Source organism: Xyrauchen texanus, chromosome 49 (assembly GCF_025860055.1).
Source record: "Xyrauchen texanus isolate HMW12.3.18 chromosome 49, RBS_HiC_50CHRs, whole genome shotgun sequence".
NCBI lineage: Eukaryota > Metazoa > Chordata > Actinopteri > Cypriniformes > Catostomidae > Xyrauchen > Xyrauchen texanus.
The window spans coordinates 8,518,881-8,540,323 of NC_068324.1; the positions used below are offsets into that span (position 1 = coordinate 8,518,881).

General features: G+C 36.9%; 1 protein-coding gene across 2 annotated transcripts; it reads right to left on the reverse strand.

Moving 5' to 3' along the window:
• Positions 1 to 10,665: 10,665 nt before the first annotated feature.
• On the reverse strand, positions 10,666 to 21,011 carry LOC127640410 (casein kinase II subunit alpha'). 2 transcript variants are annotated; one of them, XM_052122943.1, is made up of 12 exons: positions 20,069 to 21,011; positions 18,007 to 18,118; positions 17,743 to 17,844; positions 17,076 to 17,126; positions 15,106 to 15,165; positions 14,911 to 14,994; positions 14,088 to 14,198; positions 13,535 to 13,636; positions 12,989 to 13,089; positions 12,592 to 12,740; positions 12,413 to 12,495; positions 10,666 to 11,134 (listed from the first exon to the last, which is right to left on the reverse strand). In XM_052122943.1, the coding sequence occupies exons 1-11, from the start codon at positions 20,170 to 20,172 to the stop codon at positions 12,419 to 12,421; spliced, it is 1,053 nt and encodes a 350-aa protein (XP_051978903.1). In that variant the 5' UTR covers positions 20,173 to 21,011; the 3' UTR covers positions 10,666 to 11,134; positions 12,413 to 12,418. The 2 variants fall into 2 exon arrangements, with proteins under 2 accessions (XP_051978903.1, XP_051978904.1); XM_052122944.1 differs by lacking the exon at positions 17,076 to 17,126.
• Positions 21,012 to 21,443: the final 432 nt, after the last annotated feature.

Below are 21,443 nucleotides of genomic sequence, written 5' to 3' on the forward strand. Positions count from 1 at the left end.
CAGGCACTTTTTGTGTCTAAATAGTTACACAACTAAAAATAATTTGAGTAGTACACCCAAATGACAATAGACAAATCATACTGTTAGTGTGTTACACTTGCTCTAGTTTGCTTACGTGTTGCTTCTTCATCAAATAACGATGTAAAATGTAAATCAAGTCAATCACTGAAACATCAGCGCCACCTTGAGAAAGAAATGACATACATAATATGTATGTGTACACAAATGGAATACTGATAATTCACAATTGTCACATCGACGTGATATAGTCGTTATTTGTATGAATATAGAACTATAGCAAAGAAATATATATATATACTGTGATAGTAAACTTAAATATAATAATTAAAATATAGATATGAAATAATAATACAAATATGATTTATGGAAATGCAAAAAATAAAGGGACACTATTACATATCTCAGGTCTTTAATGACAAAAAAAACCTTTGGTAATTAAGCAGTTATAAATATATATATATATATATATATATATATATATATATGTTTTTTGCAATTTTGCCATTTTTTGTTACCCTATTCATAAGTGAAACATTGATGAATACTAAAAAAAAAATGGATGAGGTACAAAGGATGGAATGAGGTCCCAGGTCACAGAAGAGTTGAGGTATGCATTAAAGGGTTAATATATGTTAAGCACTTTATTTTGTAAATTTCTCTTCTTTTTTGGATCAACATGAGCTGCATTTTACTGTATGTATGAAAGCTGCTATGCAAGTAGAATTTATTATTATTATTTGTTTTTGTTGAGACGATTTCACTAATCAATTAAGATTTTTCATTAACAATGAAGATCAGTTTCATGTTATTTATATGAAATTTCTCAGAATTTATAAATATTCATCTATGAGGTGAATACTTTAATAAACAAACACGTAACCCACAACCACCTTCATTATGGCAGCCTCACTGTGGGTAACGCACTGCTTGTAGGCTATACAAAGCTTCTCTCCCAGGAGTGCATCAGCTATTTCATTGAACTCATTGTTCTTTGAATGATCCTTTGTCCCCTCCTATGAGATTCTAAATTTACCCACCAGAGACAAAAGGTGGCATGATAATTAACTGCATGTCACTGCTGCTGAGAAGCTGAAATGCGAGACACTCTCTCTGCCCATTGTTGGGTCCAGTTTGGGGCAGTGGCTGAGAAGATGGAGTGACATCACCTGGTGATGTCACAGTTAGAGGGCAGGGCTGGGCCATTTGGTCTCATGTAATTGGTCCCATCGTGTGCCACCTGGGAAGACAACAGGTATAAGAATTGCATGTTCAGTGCAGGCAGGCAAAATTTGCACATATTTGTGCAGAATCCCTGGTACGAAAATTACTGAGTTGGTTACCATGGCAACCGTTGTGCCGGTAAGTTTTAGAGTTCGGATGCTCTGTTAATTTATGCTTTTTGTAGAGTTTAGATGAGCTGGTTACTATTTTCTGAGAATTGAAGATGACTTCACACAAGATTGAAATTTAATAATTGATGGTTTAGGAGAAGCAATCTTATGTTAAAGAAGACTTAATATTCATTCTGCACACCAAAATGTATTTATTTTAGGAATATATTTTTTAAGATTAGTCATACACCAGTTTAGATCTTTCTGTAAAACACTTGTAGGTTGGCAAAGGTTGAGAGATTTTCAAAATCTAACAATTGTAACAATTCAAACATGGACTGCTGTAGAATTCAATAGAGTCTGTAGTGCTGATGCTAGTAATGACATCAAAGAATGACTTAGATCACTTAACATAATTAATCTTTTTCTCAGTTCAAATAGTGTGAGCTTTTTAGTTATAGACTGGGTCAAGTTCTGTCAATGCTTTTAGTGTGGATGTATCATGTCTGTGCTTGGGGGCCGATCAGGTGTCAAGTAAAGGAAACTGTGTATCTTGAAGCTTGTTGTATAGGGTCTGTGTGAGTGTGTGTGTTTCAAGGCTTTGGTTTCTTAGAATGTAGTTAATTAATCGTCTACTTGGTTAGAAGGGGTTGGAAACTAGTGGCTTGGTGACAGATTTGTTATCACCTGGTTAAATCATATGAACGGTCTCCAGCACTTGTGAACAATCTTGTAGCAGTCCTATAATAACACTTGTACAACACATTTTAATATCTTAAATATCTCTTTGTCTCTGTTTTTCTTTCAGTGTGCCTCCTGCTATGGAAGCAGTAGTGTTCAGCTCTTTGGGAGGGGGTATGGTGGCGATTGCATGTCCCTTTTCCGTTATAGAGGCCCCCGAGGGGCCCCGAGGCCCCGTCTGGCCTGCCACACTCCGAAGATGACGTTGCGGCAGATTTGTCACATGCTGCGTATAATGCGTCAGGTGCGCAACAAAGAAGCAGCAGCTGCAGCTGCAGCCGCCAGGTAACACTTTAATTTAGCCAACGCTTTCCCGTCCTCAGTACACCCAAAAAAAACTCTACAACAGAGTCCTAACAGTCCCTTAAAAGGAATATTCCAGATCAATACAAGTTCAACTCAATCTATAGAATTATTGGCATCTCGTCCCTTGGTTTGACCCAGTTTGTTTACAATGGAAGTGAATAGGGCCACTCCATAAACATTCAAACACACACATTTCAAATGTATAGCCAAAAGATGTAAACATTATACATTTTAACATGCATTTAATGTGACAAAACCTTATTAGGCAACAAAGTTGTAATATTGGAGATAACATAAGGTTAGTAAGTTATTTTATCACACTAAAATCATGTTAACACGTTTAATGTTGCCGTCTTGTGGCTGAACTTTTTAAACAGTGTGAATTTGAAAGTTTTTGGATTGATCCCATTCAATTCCATTGTAAGTGTCATACTGACAGGGGTATAGATTCCGGGAGGGTGATGGGGGCAGTTTTGAGAATAATGAATGAATACTTTGAAGTAATGTTCTAGAGAATGTATGGCTAGATTATGGAGGGAAGAAAACTGTTACTGTTTTTTATGTGTGTATAAGAAAGAACACCATTTTGATGACATTCTGCAGAATCTGTTCTCAATCCACGGCAATTAACCGAGTAAACAAATCTATGTATAGCTGAAAGAATCTAATAATGTAATGTGTTCTCAACTCTAGTTTGACTTTGCCTTCTGTGTTTCTTGTTTAAAGAAAGCAAGGCTCTCCGATGGTCACTCCCAGCTCACCTATGATCAAGTCGGAGAAGCGTTGCTTGCCTGCCTGCTTTCGGCGTAGACGTAGCAACAATATTAAAAGAGTGAGTTAAGCGCCCAGCTTCTCTAAAACCTCCCACCAGCTTTAACCCTGTGGGAGTTTACAGATTGGGGAATGGAGCTAAACCTCCCTCTCCACAGAAGACATAAAGTGAGGGATCGAGACACTCTACTTGCCTACATGTTGGATTCTTTTGTTGGGAAGACTTTGGTGCAACCAAACTTGCAACGAATCTGTTTTAATTCTCATGACGGGAAGAAAGTTCAGTAGATCTTTACATGTCTTGAGTGCCGGCACCTTTACAAAGATAATTTATAATGTCAGTAAAGGATTTTATATACAGAATATATACTGTATATATATATATATATATATATATATATATATGTGTGTGTGTGTGTGTGTGTGTGTGTGTGTGTGTGTGTGTGTGTGTGTGTGTGTGTGTGTGTGTGTGTGTGTGTGTGTGTGTGTGTGTGTGTGTGTGTGTGTGTGTGTGTGTGTTCTTTTGTTTGTTCTTCATATTAGTGAACTTGTTTGGACTTGATTCCAGTAGGGTCAAACTGTTTTGCATGCTTCTATCTGTAATTAAACCAGTGGAAAGTCTTCATCAGAGTGGAACAGCTATTTGTTTGTTTGTTTCTGTGTGAAACTGGGGGTCACAAGGTTCCTTCTCTTTAAGAGGCATGATTGAAACTTCACTTCTGGTGTGCATTACTGTGTTGAAACTAAAACTGCAGCACAGCTTATGTGTGTCACCATTGTTAAGACATTGATTTATTATTTATCTGGATTTGAGAAACTTTTCAATAAAAAAAAACAGTTATGACTAAAAAAGTTGAGTAGAGTTCCTGTGATTAAATACAAATAATCATTAACACAGAGTCAGCTCTATAGACTAAGCCTACTTGTACAAAGTTTTCCAGATTAGTCACGTTTCAATATCACCATGGGTTTACGGTCTATTTTTAGCCCCCAAACAAGACACATGCACATCATTGCCAATTACAAAAGATAATTGGAATAGAGCATAGAACAAATGGGAAATCCTGCAATTGCTTTTATTGAAACATGAAAAGAGCATAATAAGAATGCACAAATGCTGTTTAATTGATTTGTCTTTGGGGAATACGTCATGAGAATGTTCAAAACTTTAAAGGTGAAATTTGTAATAAAGTGCCACTAGTGGCAGCAAACAGATTTACAAAAATGTATTACTGTTTACAAACAAGTTTTAAACACTCCCTTTGTCTTTCATTGTGCAACCAAACAGGTAGTCCCGCCCACAAACAGTCCAAGCCATTGATTAAGCCAACAATCATTGCCAGTTGGGTCAGTCAAATAGATTGCAATTTCAAATAGTGCTGCTTTACTTTTAAAAGTGACCTAATCACCAAATGTCAAACACTCCTCCATCCATCATTTGTTGGACAAACAAATAGTCCCACCCCAATCTCACACTATTGTTTGAGATACTAGGTCAGGCTGATTGGGAGAGCTAAACATACAGAAGAAAGTTTTTATTGTGCCAGAAAGAAAGCAACATACATTTTTCTTACATATAGTTGTCTCTGCATTGTAATAGGAGAAAGTATTTAAACTAAAAAATAAAAAATAAAAAATTAAATAACTTTTGACATCTAATAATTAAACCACATAAAAATACAAATGTTATAAGTAAAAACGTATTAAAGGGTATTTGACAAAAAAAATAAATAAAAAGGGCTAAAAGAAAGAAAGAAAGAAAGACCAGAAGACAAATTTTAAACCATTTAATTGTACATTGAGGCAAAGTACCATCTTAAAGGTTGCATACAACAGTCTTATAATAGACGAAGGCAACCTGTCTATATCACAAAATTTGCATGATTCAGAAAAGTCCCATATACTACAGTTATAGAACACTAATAGTGCAGTTTTACGAACTTGTGCTTTGTCATGGTTCCTTTGCCTATGGGATTATATCATCTTTGCATTGACAAAGGGCAGGTGGGGCAATCATCCTTGTTGACCAGACATCACAAGCTGTGGTACGGCCAGCCAGGCCTGAATTTTTCATGGGGAAGATGTTTTCTGAACGTGAGCTAACAGGGAGTCAGGTTGTAGGACAGGAAGCCAGGGATCAGGTGTCCTCTTGAGCAGGAAGTTTATTTTACAGTCATGCTTGGTCAAACTCTTACATTAGCCGTTGGCCTGCAGTTTAATCCAGCCAAGTTAGCTAATACTATAAATAAAGTATTTTTGTTGTAAAAACATACAAAAAATGGTTTGTGTTTAAACAAGGAATAAATACACTAAAATACAATAAGTCAATGGAAGACTTGCTTAAGTCTCAAAGGAACACCCACAAGTGTGTTGAGTGACTTTCTGATGCAATTCACAAAAAATGTCAAGGAAAACATTACAAGATATGAGCTAATTGGCTCGCCTTGGGCCCCAAAGGACAATCTATGCACGTATGTGAAAGCAGACGCTTCCAGCTACGCAAATTCGATGTTGTGCTTTGTTGCATACCGAATATCGCAATACAAGTACACATTGCATTCTCATCTTTGCCACAAGGGGGCGCTATAGCAAACATTAGTATGAATTGTCTGCTTCAATGGTGAGGTTTCTCTTTTAGATCAACTAAGTAAACTAGATATCCACGAGTAGAACTGTTTAATCTGCTTTATGTGTGTGAAAATCGGTACTTATTTTTTAAGGCAAACTGAAATTCTGATCATAAAGTCTTCACACATTTCCATTCATTATTTTTCCTGTGTTTTCTTTATAGCTGTTTGTGGACATGGACTGCTACGCCACTATTATGTTTTTTGTACTCCAGTCTATAATTGTCGATTTCATTTTTACCCTCTCTAATAACATCATGCAACTACAAAAACTGTGGTTAATCGTTTTCAAGATAGTCAGATGATCTCTTTCTGTCTAAATTGGCAGTTCTTGGCCACAATAATCTGTCGAGTTGAAAAGACCTTATGGCAAAAATGAAAAGTCTGGCAACACATAGCCCCAAAACTTTTTTGAGGAATGTTCTGAAATCAATACTAGTATTTCCTTAAAAGGCAAGGATAGTTTAACTTAAGCCTTTTTGTGAAGGAAGAGACACTTAAGATATGAAACACTGATGATATGAATCATTCTTACTAGCTGATCGAACTTTCCATTAACTCAAGCTAGACATGCAATCAATGAGTCATCTTCTAAGAATGAGGCCACTGAACTAAAAGTACAGTATTAACTGAAAAACCACTCAACATACAATGCAAAAAATACCTTTACAACCTCATCTCACAAAACAATAAAATGGGGACATACTCCACGTTGTCATTGATAGTCCCTTTTTTTCTCAAAAAATGGCTCCAGTTTTTACCCCTAAAGGGTCTATTTGGTTCCTTCATCCAGCCATCCTCACATAAAACTTGGTGTTTTGGATTTAAGTTATCATATCCAAACTGAACAAAAATTCCTTTCACCTCCAAGTATGACCACTGGGTTCGTCATAAGTTATGCAAGGCTATTACACAAGCCACTTTATCAAATGTTAGAACATGGAGTGACAGGCAAGGTGTTGCATTTACATCTAAGCCTCATTTTCATTTCACTTTAGTCAACCTACAAGCCAAATATTGCATTGAGAAGAGGACAAGTAGGCACCCAAAAGCATCAGTCCAAAATGTCTGCAGGTATACATAATGGTGGCAACAGACTGAAAAGTATGACTCATAACATTTGGTAGATGGTTTAGGAGTATATTGCTTAAAGATAAAATTATGCTGCATATCACAATTAAAACCAATTGGACTTTCCAAGCTCCAGGCATTAGGCATTTTCCCAGCAATATTTCCTTTGTCCATGATTTTTTAATGATATCATAAAAAATATATCAAATAAAAAATACGAATAAAGTACACATGACTTCTTTTATCAAGATTAAGATTTTAGGCTAAAAAAATAACATGAATGTATAAGGGAATGTGACCATCTGTACCATTTCTTTAGTTTTTCACAATTTTTAATCACCATCATTAATTAATTTTATATAGTCCTGCAGAGTGACAAACACATGTAAGTCACACCACCAGACATATCAACTTCATGGACATGTTACAGTAGAATACATTTTTACTCTTGGGAAACAAACCATCAAATGACAGTGCCTTAACCCCTTACATGCTTCTGTTGGGCTAAGACAAAGTCGCTTTCAAGGCAAGTAAATCCACTTGGCATCCATCTTTGGAATGCTCCTGGGTAGCTACTTTCAATGGATAAGAGGCATAAAAGAACAGGTCCTATCTACTTGGATTGGGAAACTGACTGTTGGTCAAGATTATGATAAAAGAAAAAATGTAAAATCAGCAATTAAATCTGACAACCATGCATCATAACGTGCTTCTTTAGCTCAAATCATGCTAAAATGAAGCAGCTTGATTTCAGGCTGGTCCAGCCAATGCGCATTCTAAAATGGATTGACAAGTGATGTCTCTAAAAGGTGATTGGCTCTTTTACCTGTAAAGCGGTACTTCCTTTTCTACATCTGCCATATTGGGTGTTCCAGTTTCTCCCATTCAAGTGCCCCGTCTTGTGCTAAATATTCTCTTGCTAGAACATGAAGTTACATTCTGTGTAGCACTTAATTTAATGAAATACGCCTTCAACAACGCTGCAGAAAATCATGGTCTAAACACTAACGTTGTATCCTTAAGAAACAAGCAGATATATTTACAGTCCTGTTGGGTTGGATGTACACGTTCAGGATGTTGTGGTTGGCCACTCTGTGGAACACTTCATTCTGTGGATTCACCATTATTGTATGGGAAAAATTTTTATGAAAGTTAGTATTATTTATATTCAGTCTTCAGGCATGTTCATGTTAGTCACGCATGAGCTGCTGTTGGTCAAGGTCGGCACCACTGAGGGGAGAAGTAAGCACAAGTCCCATCCATGAATAATGATGAGACTCTCAGTTTAACACTGAAATTGAGAAGAGGTTTAAAAAAAGAACTAAATACTGGTGAACAATGACCTGTGGAGGTAGACCAGGCTGATGTGGACAATGGAGAGCAAGGAGGTCGAGAAGAAATCACGTCATCCCATGAGTCAACCAAAGATACTTGATCCCTGGGTGTCACAAAAGGGCTGCTATCAAGCAGTGGCAGGACGTACATTTAAAGATATTTGGAACTGCAACGCTCAAGTTAGCTTAGAAGGGGATTTGACTCTCATTAGAAATGTCTCCTAGCAACCCAACTGATAAACAACGCATTTGTGCTTCAGGTGTACGATTATCAAGAGATTATAATTTACCATGTTTATACACTTTTTCTGCAGGCATGTGTTTTAATATCATGTAATGTAGAAACAAACTCATTTATCGATATTACTTAATAAAGTGAATGTTTATCACTTACTTTGTATATCTCCAGAGTGTCGACTAGCTTGTGTGACATCATATCCCTGCATCTTGGCAAAATCAGAGTTGAGAATTTCTGCACAAGCCTACAAGTTGTATTTCTGACTTTGCTTTTAAATTATGTACATTACTTTAAGCATGATTGCGTCACTCAAGGCCAGCTGGAAGGCCTCAACTGGGACACATCCTAAAGAGCACACTCACCAACAAAAAATAAATCAACCTGATTGGCTGATAAATCTGACTTTAGTTGCCCATTCATATGCACTGTTGAGGGATTCTGTGGAAATTCTGAAGGCCTGATGGGGTGGAGCTCAGACTTGCATGCTGCTTAGGGGATGTGATTTGTGAAACAGTTGTCACATTTTGCTTGTAAGTATCAAGGAATAAATTCTGACAGGATAAACTTTTAGTTTTTCTCTGTTTGTTTGCAGATTAAGAGTGGAAAGCGATTAAAAATACATGCAAAAAGGTGATTGAGAATGAAAGGAGGAAAAATATGTATTAATTTATTCAGAGTAACTAACTAGTGTGTTTTAAAAAAATATATATATATATATATTAACTCACTTTAACATAATTCTGAATAGCAGTGTTAAAGGCTTACATGAAATTGGTAAGATTTCTAACATTCTTTTTGAATGTTCTTAACTCACAGTAACTGAATTTTGAATGAAGCTTCTCCCGTTTTAGCTAAAGCAGCTTACGCTTTAGCTTTGAGAAACTTTTCGTATTCCTAGCTGTGTCGATCTTTAAGGTGAGTTATTACATTAGTTGTTAACATTTTTATCTGATGTTCCACCTCGTACATTCTAGCAGTGGAAAGTTTACAAATTGCAACTCTGCTGTCACTGTCACACCATTCAAAGTCATTTTATATATATATGTATGTATATGTGTGTAGGCCTATATATATATATATATATATATATATATATATATATATATATATATATATAAATAAATACACACACACACACACACATACAACAAATTGGCAAAATACTGCAAACAAATAGCGTATCAGATAATTGCTTTTATTGGCCAATACTGATGTTTGGCCAATATAACTAAAACATTTTCATTAACTGGAAAATATAAAATAAAACCTAACGTAATGAAAAAAATAAATAAAGAAATGAAAAGCTTAAAATCCCCCTACATTAACAGTTCATACAATAACCACCTTTAACTGGCCGCTGTAAAATGGAAACAAAATTAAAAAATATATACTGAAAAACTCTGCGATGGACTGGCGACCTGTCCAGGGTGTCCCCCGCCTTTCGCCCAATGTTAGCTGGGATAGGCTCCAGCCTCCCGCGACCCTGTACACAGGATAAGCGGTTGACGATGGATGGATGGATACTGAAAAACTAAAACTAGAAAACAATGACAAAATAAACTACATTGAAAGAACAAATAAAAAAAATGATCATAATCACTAGTGCCTCCAGAACTGAAGAAAAATTTGCTTCATCATGACGTAGGCCCCATTAAGAGGACAACAGTTTGAATACAAAGGATATGAAGCTATGGTGTGTGGGAACACACCACAACTAATTAATTAACCTGGCTGCCAAAAGGCTGGATATCACATAGCCAAAATATTGCACAACATCAGGGATGAATAAGTGATCATGTTCACAGACTGCTAATCTATGTCGGGTCAGGTAATAACTCTCACGTATGCCAGTTCAACAATAAACTTCAGAAGTTCTGTACAGTTTTCGGAGACGTGCATTCCAAATTTTTTCACAACAATCATAAGTTTGACTGCTTAAAAAAGTAATAGTAATAATGCAGTAGTAATAGCATCCCTCTGTTTTGCATGATTTCAGATATCCTTCCTGTCTGTAGCACAAAAGATGCTGGATAATTTTAATTCTTAGTGTTAGGTGACTTTTTTAAATCCCTAACCTAATGTATGAGCATTAGTAATTGCCTAAGCAAGCACTACTAATGAGCACATATTGTTTGTTACAACCCAATTTCCCATTTCTAGACAGACAACAATGAGGCATATAGATCTAAATAAAAATCATTTATTTTCATTAATATAGTAATCAATCTACCTAGAGCAAAGAAATAAAGGTCCACCATGCCACTTTATTACTAGAGTATGCAGAGGCTGCGCCAAGGTCTGAATACTGAACAGACAGACATACAGACCAATAAGGAGAGAGGGGGAAGGGCTTATTCTGGTCTTCATTCTCCATGCCTAGCTTAAGGAGGGTGGGCCCAGTGTACTTGGGGGTGGAGCCAAGGATATATTCCTTCAAGACTTTCTAAACAGGGAGGGAAAGCTTTGAAATCTTCAAGCTAGAGGAGCAGACCTGTTTTTGAGGGGCAGACCGACCTTGACAGACATGGAAAGGTGAAATGTCTGAGTCTGTGTGAGTGTGTGATGGTGTATGTGTGTGTGTGTGTGTCTAAGAGACAAGGTGCTGCTCCAATCCAACTTTCACTTTACACTTGAAGAGGTTTCAGACACGAGGGATAGAAAATTGAGGTAACAAACGTCTTCCTTTTCTGGTTCCTAAAACACAAAAAGGCAAAAGTGGCACATTTCAGTTTAAGACACAACACAGAGATCCCAAATTATTGCCCAGTGAATTTCTACATAAAAATAAACAAAAATTAAAAAAATATTCAATTAAATACATTTATAAGACTTTTCCTATGACTTTTTTTATTATTATTATTGTATGAAGACTTTTTAAATTTCTATGACATCTCAATCATTGTGGGAACCCTGATTTTAAAATATACCATAAAATAGAGGAAGACCAATATTTTTGACGATAACAGATAACTCCAAAAGGCAACAATTGGTTATTAGCATATACCAATATATACTCTATATACTGTATATATATATTAAGTATCTCACAAAAGTGGACATTATCACTTAGGGGTGTACTCACTTTTGTTGCCAGCGGTTTAGACATTAATGGCTGTGTGTTGAGTTATTTTGAAGGGACAGCTAATTTTGCTGAGAAAGGCACTCAAAGAAAAATAATTCATATAAATTATAAATAATAAATCATATAAATAATACATAATAATTCAAATATTTATAAATATAATATTTAAGGCCTTGTTAGGAATATTTTGGATCTGGTCACGATCTCCAATTCCCCCGGTCCCTTCTACCTATGTTCGTGCCCAGTGAGGTCCAGTCGTGAGTCTGAGTCTCTGTAGACTTTGCCTCTGTCATAGTTAGTGGAATGATTATTACAGGCCTATAATAAATATTTTATACAAATTTAAATTCAGTTTGAAATAAATTGCATTATTGTGGCAGATGAATTGTGGCAGATCATTGATTAGACAATAGAAAATAACTTTTTATACAATGTTTTTATAGCGTTATTTCTTATATAATTATTCAAACTAAATTAAAAGTTTAAATCGACAGACCCAATATATATTCTGTAGTTTCCACTCGTGCCACCAAAACAGCGCCAACCCGCATCTCAGAATGCTTCTCACCACAATTGTAAAGCCATATATATAAATATATATACATATATAATCCTTAATCTGGAGGCTATAGGCTATAAAAATATCATAGACTAGAAGAGTCCTGAAATAAGTAGGTATATTTCTGGCTTGTTTATAGTTAAAAGACTTGTGTTAGGTGTTAAGTGTTATGCACCAAATCTTTCATAATTTAGGTTTCACAATGAACTGCATCTGTATCGGCAAAATCCATCTGTCAGCCTCTACTATAAAACATAACAATATGAAACATAAGAATAATAAAACATTCTGGTACAAACAAGACAAATAATTATTAATTTAATAATAATACCTGCTCTCATCGGGGTGTGTTGGTTCCACTTGTCACTATGGTGCCATCTGTATTAGTGTGAGACTGCTCTTTCACCACTGGATCTGAAGAAAACACAAAATTAAGAATGTTTCGGGTACTATGGCCTTTTTATACATTCTCTCTATACAGTGGGTTATTAGTGAGGGAAGCTAACTTACAGAAATAAGGGTGCTCCATGGCCTCAGTGGCAGTCAGTCTCTGCTGATGGTCGTAGCGTAGCAGCTTGTCGAGAAGGTCCAGAGCCTCTGGGCTCACCAAATGCTGGTTCTCTGTTTGCACAAACTGTTCCCACCGTTTTCGTGTTTGCCTGTGGAATGCAGCAGGAAAGCTTAAAACTAATGTGATCATTCATCTATATACTGACCACTGAGTTCAGTCAAACATTTTTAATGATACAGTTATCTGTATAATGTTATATCAAGAAAACACTATGCCAAAAACCCCTAAAGGTTTTAATTCAATCTTATTTAATTATCTAAAAGGTGACTAAGGTTAAAAATGTGAACTGTGGTGAAATACTGAAATGACTAAAAGGTGCCCCCTGATGGTACTCACTGTCCAAGCAAGTCTTTGAATCGTGGATCCAGTTCAATGTGGTATTTGCGCAAATATCCGAACAACTCATCTGTCCCAAGAACTTTTGCGATCCTCACCAACTAAATAAGTGGGGAAAGAAAAGTAATCCTAAATAAAAATAATCCTTCTGGTTCCCAAATTTATCGCAATCTACTTGACAATAAATTGAATTGGTTCCATTTGCATTTTAATGCTTATTTTCCTTCTAATATAGCCATCTAATGCAGAGCATGCCTAACAAACATACGTTTGAATAGAGTGTTTCATTACCAGTTCAAGATACAATTAAAAAGTCATTTTAATTTGAAATTATTTGAAAATCATGCCTAAATATTTCTGTCCCTAGTGAGCAAGCCAAAGGTGACCGAGGCAACGAAAGAAAAACTCTGTAAGATGTTGGACCTTGGGAGAAGCCACGCTCAGCTGGGAGAGCTATACAGCTTGAACTTAATGCCAATATACTGTACATGTGCATGCTAATGCAATTCAAATAAAGAGAGTACTTAATTACTGTTTGCTAATTACCTGATCGTAGTTGTCTTGGCCATGAAAGAAGGGCTCTTTCTGAAAGATCATACTGGCTAGCATACAGCCGAGACTCCACATGTCCAAACTGTAATCATACATCTGTTCACACAATATAAAACACACATTGGCCGACATCTATAATACAAAATAAATGTACATCTGCAAAATTAATAAGATCATAAGAGTAATCTCACACTTGGACACTTGAAGTTCTATATAAACCTCCATTCATTTTTATTTACACTGTATGTGTCTCAAGATAAATTTCAGATAGGGATAAATATTTTGTGTGTAGCTCAACTGATCTGGAACTGGATGAACAAGTTGAACTAACTGGATAAACTACTGGCAAAAAAAAAAATGTAGTGCCAAAATCTGAATATGAACAACAGGAATGTTGTGACACGTTAATGGTAACTCAATGTTTTTAATCTAGATTTGGGCAAAAAACATTTACATTTTAAAATGAAAAAACATCAATTAAAAAGTAAAGGTAATATATACAAAAGTGGTCTATCAGCATCTGTGCTTTAGGTAAAGGCCTTTTTACCTGGTAGTCCACCAGCAGTTCTGGACCCTTGAAATACCGTGATGCCACTCTGACATTGTACTCTTGTGCTGGATGATAGAACTCAGCCAGGCCCCAGTCTATCAACCTCAGCTGCATCAAAAATACACACAAACACACATACACGGAATGCAAAATAGTTATGACACAGCAAAACGACGGCTGAAATGACGCCCCATTTTTGTAACCCTGATGCCATCTGCTGGTGTAAAGAGTTTGACAGAATTTCCTTCCTCTCATGACCAATCAATACAGATCTTTCTCTAGTTTGCCCAGTAGTTCATTTCACCTGCCCTGCCACGATTTCACTGGCCACACCACAAATACAACAAATAGCTATTTTTAGCAACATTTGTTTATCTACTTCTATAAGTAGAAAAAGAACAGAAAGCTGAGGCTGCAGTGGGCCTACCCTCTGTGTCAAAACATCGAGATTCATCAGACCAGGCAATGTTTTTCCCATCTTTAACTGTCCAGTTTTGGTGAGCCTGTGCCCACTGCAGCCTCTGCTTTCTGTTCTTGGCTGACAGAAGTGGAACCCAACGTGGTCTTCTACTGTTACAGAACTACTCAAACCAGCCCGTATGGCACCAACAATCATGCCACGGTTGAAATCACAGAGTTCACATATTTTCCCCATTCTTATGGTTGATGTGAACATTAACTGAAGCTCCTGACCCATAGATGCATAATTTTATGCAATGCACTGCTGTTATAGTAGTTTTTATTTCTTCTTAAGTATATAAAGTATGGTATATTTGAATAGCATATAAAGATTTATAATCAGCTATAGCTGCATTTTTACCTTCCTTAACTGGTGGTCAATCATGACATTGTGGGGTTTGACATCACGGTGCATGATCCCCATACTGTGGCAGTAGTTCAGAGCCTGTTCGAAAAGTTTAAAAAAAAACAAAAAAACTTAGCATTGCATAGACAGATCATTTGTATAGAAGACTGCTAAATTAGCTATTGACTTAAGCACACCCATGGCTCTTACCTTGAGAAGCTCATACATGTAAAAACGTATATCATAATCTGTTAACTTTTGATACAGCTCCTAAAAAACAGAGGAAACAAAGATATCAGATTTGAATAAACAAAACATAGGTATCTGAATTCATCCAAGATACTTAAAAAAAATCATTATTATAATTACTACACCTCATTCTGATTGGTCAATCGCTGCATTCTGTGATTAAGTAGTTTTGTTAAGAGCGCTAATCTATATGATTGAAGTTTTCCCAGTCAACTGATTTTCCAAATTGCTATCACTTGTATCATTCTGTGGTCTCTCTCTTCTAAAATAATACAACCCCTATTCCAGAAAAAGTTGGGACAGTATGGAAAATACTACTAAAACAAAAATGAGTAATTTGTCAATTCTAGTCACCCTGAGTTATATTGAAAGCACTAAAACACCAAATTATTTGACGTTTTAACTAGTGAATTTAATAGTGGGCACTGAACACAAGTTTGTTAAGTTTAGCAAGCAGAATTTTCTCCCATTCATCTATTATGCAGGTCTTCAGATGCGTAATTGCACAGGGCCTTCATTGCCGTATTTTGCGCTTCATAATGCACCACACATTGTCAACTGGAGACAGGTCAGGACTGCAGGCATGCCAATCTAGCACCCACACTATCTGCTTAAGCAGCCATGCACTTGTAGTCCAGGCAGTATGTGGTTTGGTGTTGTCCTGCTGAAAAATGCAGGGATGTCCCTGGAAGAGATGGCATCTGGATGGCAGTATATGTTGCTCCAAAATTTTTACAAATCTTTCTGCATTAATGGTGCCCTCACATATGTGCAAGTTGCCCATGCCATGGGCACTGACACACCACATACCATTACAGACACTGGCTTTTGGACCCATCACTGAAAAAAGCTTGGATGGTCCTTTTCATGTTTGGCCCGTAGAACACAATGGCGGTCTTTTCCAAAAACTGTTTTAAATGTTCCACTTTCCATCTTAGATGAGATTGAGCCCAGAGAATTCACCGATGCTTCTGGACAGTGTTGATCTATGGCTTCTGCTTTGCATATTAAAGCCTTAATTTGCATCTGTGGATTCAGCGGCAAAAGGTGTTGACTCATAAAGGTTAACCGAAGTCATGATAATCATTACAGACAAATTACAGTTTTTAAGACTGTCAGGTCTGTGGTACGAACCAAACCACATACTGCCTGGATAACAAATGCATGGCTACTTAAGCATTGAATGTGGATGCTAGATTAGCCTGCCTGCAGTCCTGATCTGTCTCCAATTGTCAATGTGTGGCACATTATGAAAAGCAAAAGCACTGAAGGCTCAGTACAATTGCGCAGCTGTAGACCTGCATAATAGATGAATGAGGGAAAATTCAGCTTGCTAAACTCAAACTTGTGTCTGCAGTGCCCAAACTAAATAAGTGTTATTAGAAGAAATGGTGAAGTTACACGTTGGTAAACACTCGACTGTCCCAACTTTTTTGGAGCGCGTCGCAATCATGTGATTAAAGAATAAATACATTTAAATTCACAAGGTAAAACAACAAATAATTTGTTGTTGTAGTACTTTCAATATTGCACAGACTGATTAGAATTTACAAATCACTCCTTTTTTTATTTTATTAGCATTTTCCATACTGTCCCAACTCGGAATTGGGGTTCTACAGCAATTTAAATATTTTATGACAGTTTATTTATTTATTTAATAATAAGTAATAAGCAGGATCATGTACATACAGTAATTATTGCCAAAGGGAAAAAAAATAACTTTGATTGGGGTTTATTTCACTATAATGACCAGCTGATTATAATTATCCCTTACGCATCTGATCATCATTTTGAAAAAGATGACTAGTTATTTGCCACATTTGTCCCAGATTTTCATGCTAAACTAACAAAATATTCAAATAATCACCAATTCAATATTCAGTACCATGTAAAAGGTGTCATATCACATTTGAACCTTAATTTGCATATACCTTAAAATCAGTGTTATTGATGCATTCAAAGACAAGCGCGGGCGTTCGAGACTGCAGAGAGATTGGGGAGAAACAAAGATAAAAATAGGGAGAGAGAGTCAGAAAAAGATAGAGATGAACATATGACTATCAGAGAAAGAGGAAGTTCTTAAATCAGCAATAGAAAGAATTAACAGTCACCATCAAGCGTCCTCATTGTGATTGCACAGAGTACAAAAGCATCATGATTGACTGCAAAAGCATTATTCAAATATCAAATCTTATTTCAGCATCACTACGCACTCCGTCATTTTTTACACGATCTCATTTGTGAGCAGATAATCCCTTGGAATAATTTTGCTGCTGCTTGCTTACTGGTATGTCTATAAATCTCTGAAAAAATTTAAATATGTCATTTTTAAACATGAATTCACTGACAAATTGGAACTACTGGAATCTTGTACAAGCCATCCTGGCCTTAAACCAAATTCTGCACCTGTGAGCTTTGGCTCAAAATTGTCCCACCACTCCGAAGATGAGCCAGTCGTTAGAGTAAGAAAATCAAAGTTCTACTGGGAAAAATTATGCACCCGGACTGGACAGGTATCTTTGACAGCAGCCATTGAAAAAGGGGGTGTGGCTAATGGAAGGAGTCATAGTTGATATAGTAAAAAAAACAAAAACATACCACAGGATCCTTTACTGTGTCCATTAGCTGAATGATGTTGGTTCCCCCACGAAGGTTCTCCAAGATCTTGATCTCTCTCTTGATCTTCTTTTTTTTGACAGGCTATTCCAGATGGTATAAAAATGCTCAAGACTCAGCACAACATTTACAAAAACATCACAGAAATGTGCAAATAACCAGAATGAATCAAGCCAGAAAAAGTAAGCAATCTATAGTATATTCTGGAGAAAATATTAGTTTACAAATTTAACGTAAAACCCTCACCTTAAGGATTTTGACCACAACCTTCTCATTATTGTTGACGCTGATGGCCTCAAACACCTCGCTGTATTTCCCTCTCCCGAGCTTCCGTACCAGCTGGTAGTCCTCCTGATTACTGCGGGTGGCACACAGATACGCATGCAAGTCAGAATGAGAGTCTACACCAGAGATCTACATCTCCTGCCCAGCACACAAACACATGCCTTCTACAAGCATGAAAGGAACTGAAACACAGTCATCCATCTGTGTAAATGACCAAGCCCATAATTTTCCCTGTCATCTTAGGGCTGACTGACGTTTCCAGTGAGGGACAGCGTCAAAGACGAGATTTTAATCATTGGACTGTTATCTGAAAACACTATTAACTATAGTAATAATTATGCAAATGCAACTATTCTGACAGAGCCTTGCCCAACCACAAAAAGAATCAATTTTATTAGCCTTGTGATATCGTGTTATCTTTCAATATATATAGGCCTATATATAATGTTCCGATACAAAAGTTGGCAAAACATGCACACGTTGTTATCTTCTTTCCTTAAAAAGTATCTGAATCTGTTAAGCTGGTAATTAAATCATGAGATTGCTTTAAAGTCATAATTTGTTTTATAGGTTTAACAAAACCATAATCTTTCCTAGTACCCCATGAAACCTGCTTAACCACCCCCCTGGGGGGGAATCACTGCAATTTACAAATGTTCAATGTATGATTCAAACAACTGGGATAAAAAAAAGTAAAGAACAAGGAGTATTAAAGGTAAATAAGCATTAACGGAATCTATGCATATTGTATATGTGAAAGGGTTCTCATGAAACCTCTCAAGAAAATGTCCAGGTCATTTTTAACCACAAATCAATTTAAAATCAGTGCAAAATCATATTTATGCATTTAGGACCATTAAGAACTTTAGCATTGTAACATTGCTAATGTCTCAGTACTGTTATGCATTTGGATGTTTTATCTATTCTATTCTATTCCCATTTTCTTATTTAAAATCGCTGTAGCCGTCATTTTTAACTGTATTAGAGTGAAAAAGATTTCTTGGAAAATATAATTTTTTTTATTAAAATCAGTAAGTAATAAGAGTACCATATGTAATAATAATGTATATGTACCATACAATTTGGTATACAACTTTTGTCTAGAAATTAGTTTCATAATTACCAGCTTTTTCTACATTGATGTAATGAGGAATGGGAGGAAAATCTTAAAGGCAAAAAAAGGCTTGGGCTTATTTTTGTTTATATGCAAAACAAAATGTCTTATTTGATTCTTTTGATTTTCAAATAAATCTGTGAGAATCACCCAATGTGCAAGCAAAGGTTACAGCCGTTTGTGCCCTGTACAAAACAGAAATGGAACAAAATTAACATGTCTGTGGAAATCTAAAACACTAGCCTTCAAATGTTCCATTTGCTTGTAATCAGTGTATGTTGTGCACTGTACAAAACAGAAATGGACCACAACATCTTGTCTATGGGAATCAAAATATTAAAAGCTATTTAATTCTCTCTTGCTACAGTGGGTTTAGACATGTAATTACTGGATGTGCATCGCTCACTTGCAGGATTTGGGGCATTTGCATAAAAATCTGTGGATGCTACAGCGGGATCGCGCGCGCTCAGGCGCACACACACACAACGCTGCATCTGTAAACCCGTTTGTGTCGTCCTCTCATCATCAGCTGTCAAACAGGATCTGCTCGATCACGCAGATTGATGACTTTCCCAGCACGATCGATAAACCCACCCTATAATGTAAACCAACGCGCAAAGACTCCGCATTTAAAACACTAAAGCACAACATCAAAGTACAATCATAACATAACTGTTGTCGCAAAACCCCGTGAGCTGGCTACCTAGACGGCATTTTGGGCATCAGGCGCGTTCTGAGGAAGCTCACAACGCGCAAAAAACGGACATAAGTGGCACGTTTGAACGTTCGAATTTCGAATATTTTAACGCGCCTTTGATGTCCATGAATGCAGTCTAGGTGGGGATCTCATTACGTTTCATACACCATCAGATGATTCACTTGGATTTTTTGTGGCCTTAAATATCTCACCTCCAGGTGGGCACATGGGCCTCATAGTCCCAGTATTCCCTGCTCTTCAAAGTGTTGACATCGGCGTACACCCGAGATTTACTACCGGCCACCGGGCCGGGCATGGCGAGTGACGGGGCTCAGGGTGTAGGAGAAATCCGATCGTCAAATCCAATCCAAACAGTCACACACATACACACGCACGCACGCACGCACAGAGGGACCAGCGACGTGGTAGACCAGCTTGGGGTCTGATAGTATCCTGTTCGGGTGTGTGATATCTGATACCAGTTGTGTAAAAGACGGAGATCGCAGAGAAGAATCAGCTGTTTCGACCGCCTGAAGATCCGAGGTTGATAATGAATGACTGAGAGATGTTGTGTACTAAAATTGCATGCAATTAATGCAAAATAAAAAAAATGGTGTACAGGTGCTCTGTATGTAACAACTTAGTAAAAAGTTATTTGGTTAAAAATAGACCTCGAGTCCTAGGCGGGGGGGTTTGTTTAAATCTAATTATTGTGTTTAACCCCCCACCACCCCCACCCCAAAGGGGCCTCAAATCCCTAGATCCAAAGCATAGAGATCCAAGCAGAACGATTAAGGGTGGGTGTCCTCTAAAGTCTTAAATCTGTCTGCAACATGCAGCAACGATGTTAGAAAACACAGTCCACAATGTAAGTGAACACAATATGACAAATCAGCCTCTAAGCAGGATATATTGACTGATACAGCCGGTTAGAGGGAGAGAGAGATGGTGGAGGACCAGATCAATGTTATTCGCCAGCCTCTCAAACTCAATCCGATCCCAGTGTAAAAATCGTTCCACCGTGACGTCACTTGGCTATAGCTGATATTCAAGAATTATGAAAAACGCGTCTTATCCAAAGAAGTGTTTTGGTTCGGGTTTTCGGGACCGATTTCCCCGGTCCAGACTTTCGTGCTGCAGGAAAAACAGACTGCAACGATTTGACCCGGAAACGTAAGGTAGCATTTATGAATTAGCATAGAAAAGCCGGAAGTGCTTGTTGTCATAGCCACCGGGCATGTCAGTTCGTTGCTACGCGGCCTCATATGGAAGATTTCCGTTTCTTTTGACGTTTGACAAGCGGTGCATGTTGTAACGTGTACAATAAATAGCATACACTTTAGACATTTATTTTATTTAGACAAATATTTTGAGAGAATTAATTGCTGTATATTTACCGTTTTCAACCTAAGAGGGTTTACTTGCACAAGCGTTCATCAAATAATACATGCAGTTTTGCACAAATAGTTTACCATAATATTCATCATTTATACAATGATAGATTTACACTATTTATGTTCCCCAAAGATACATAGTCAAAGGTTTAGTTCACCCAAAGATGAAAATTCTCTCATTTACTCACCCGCA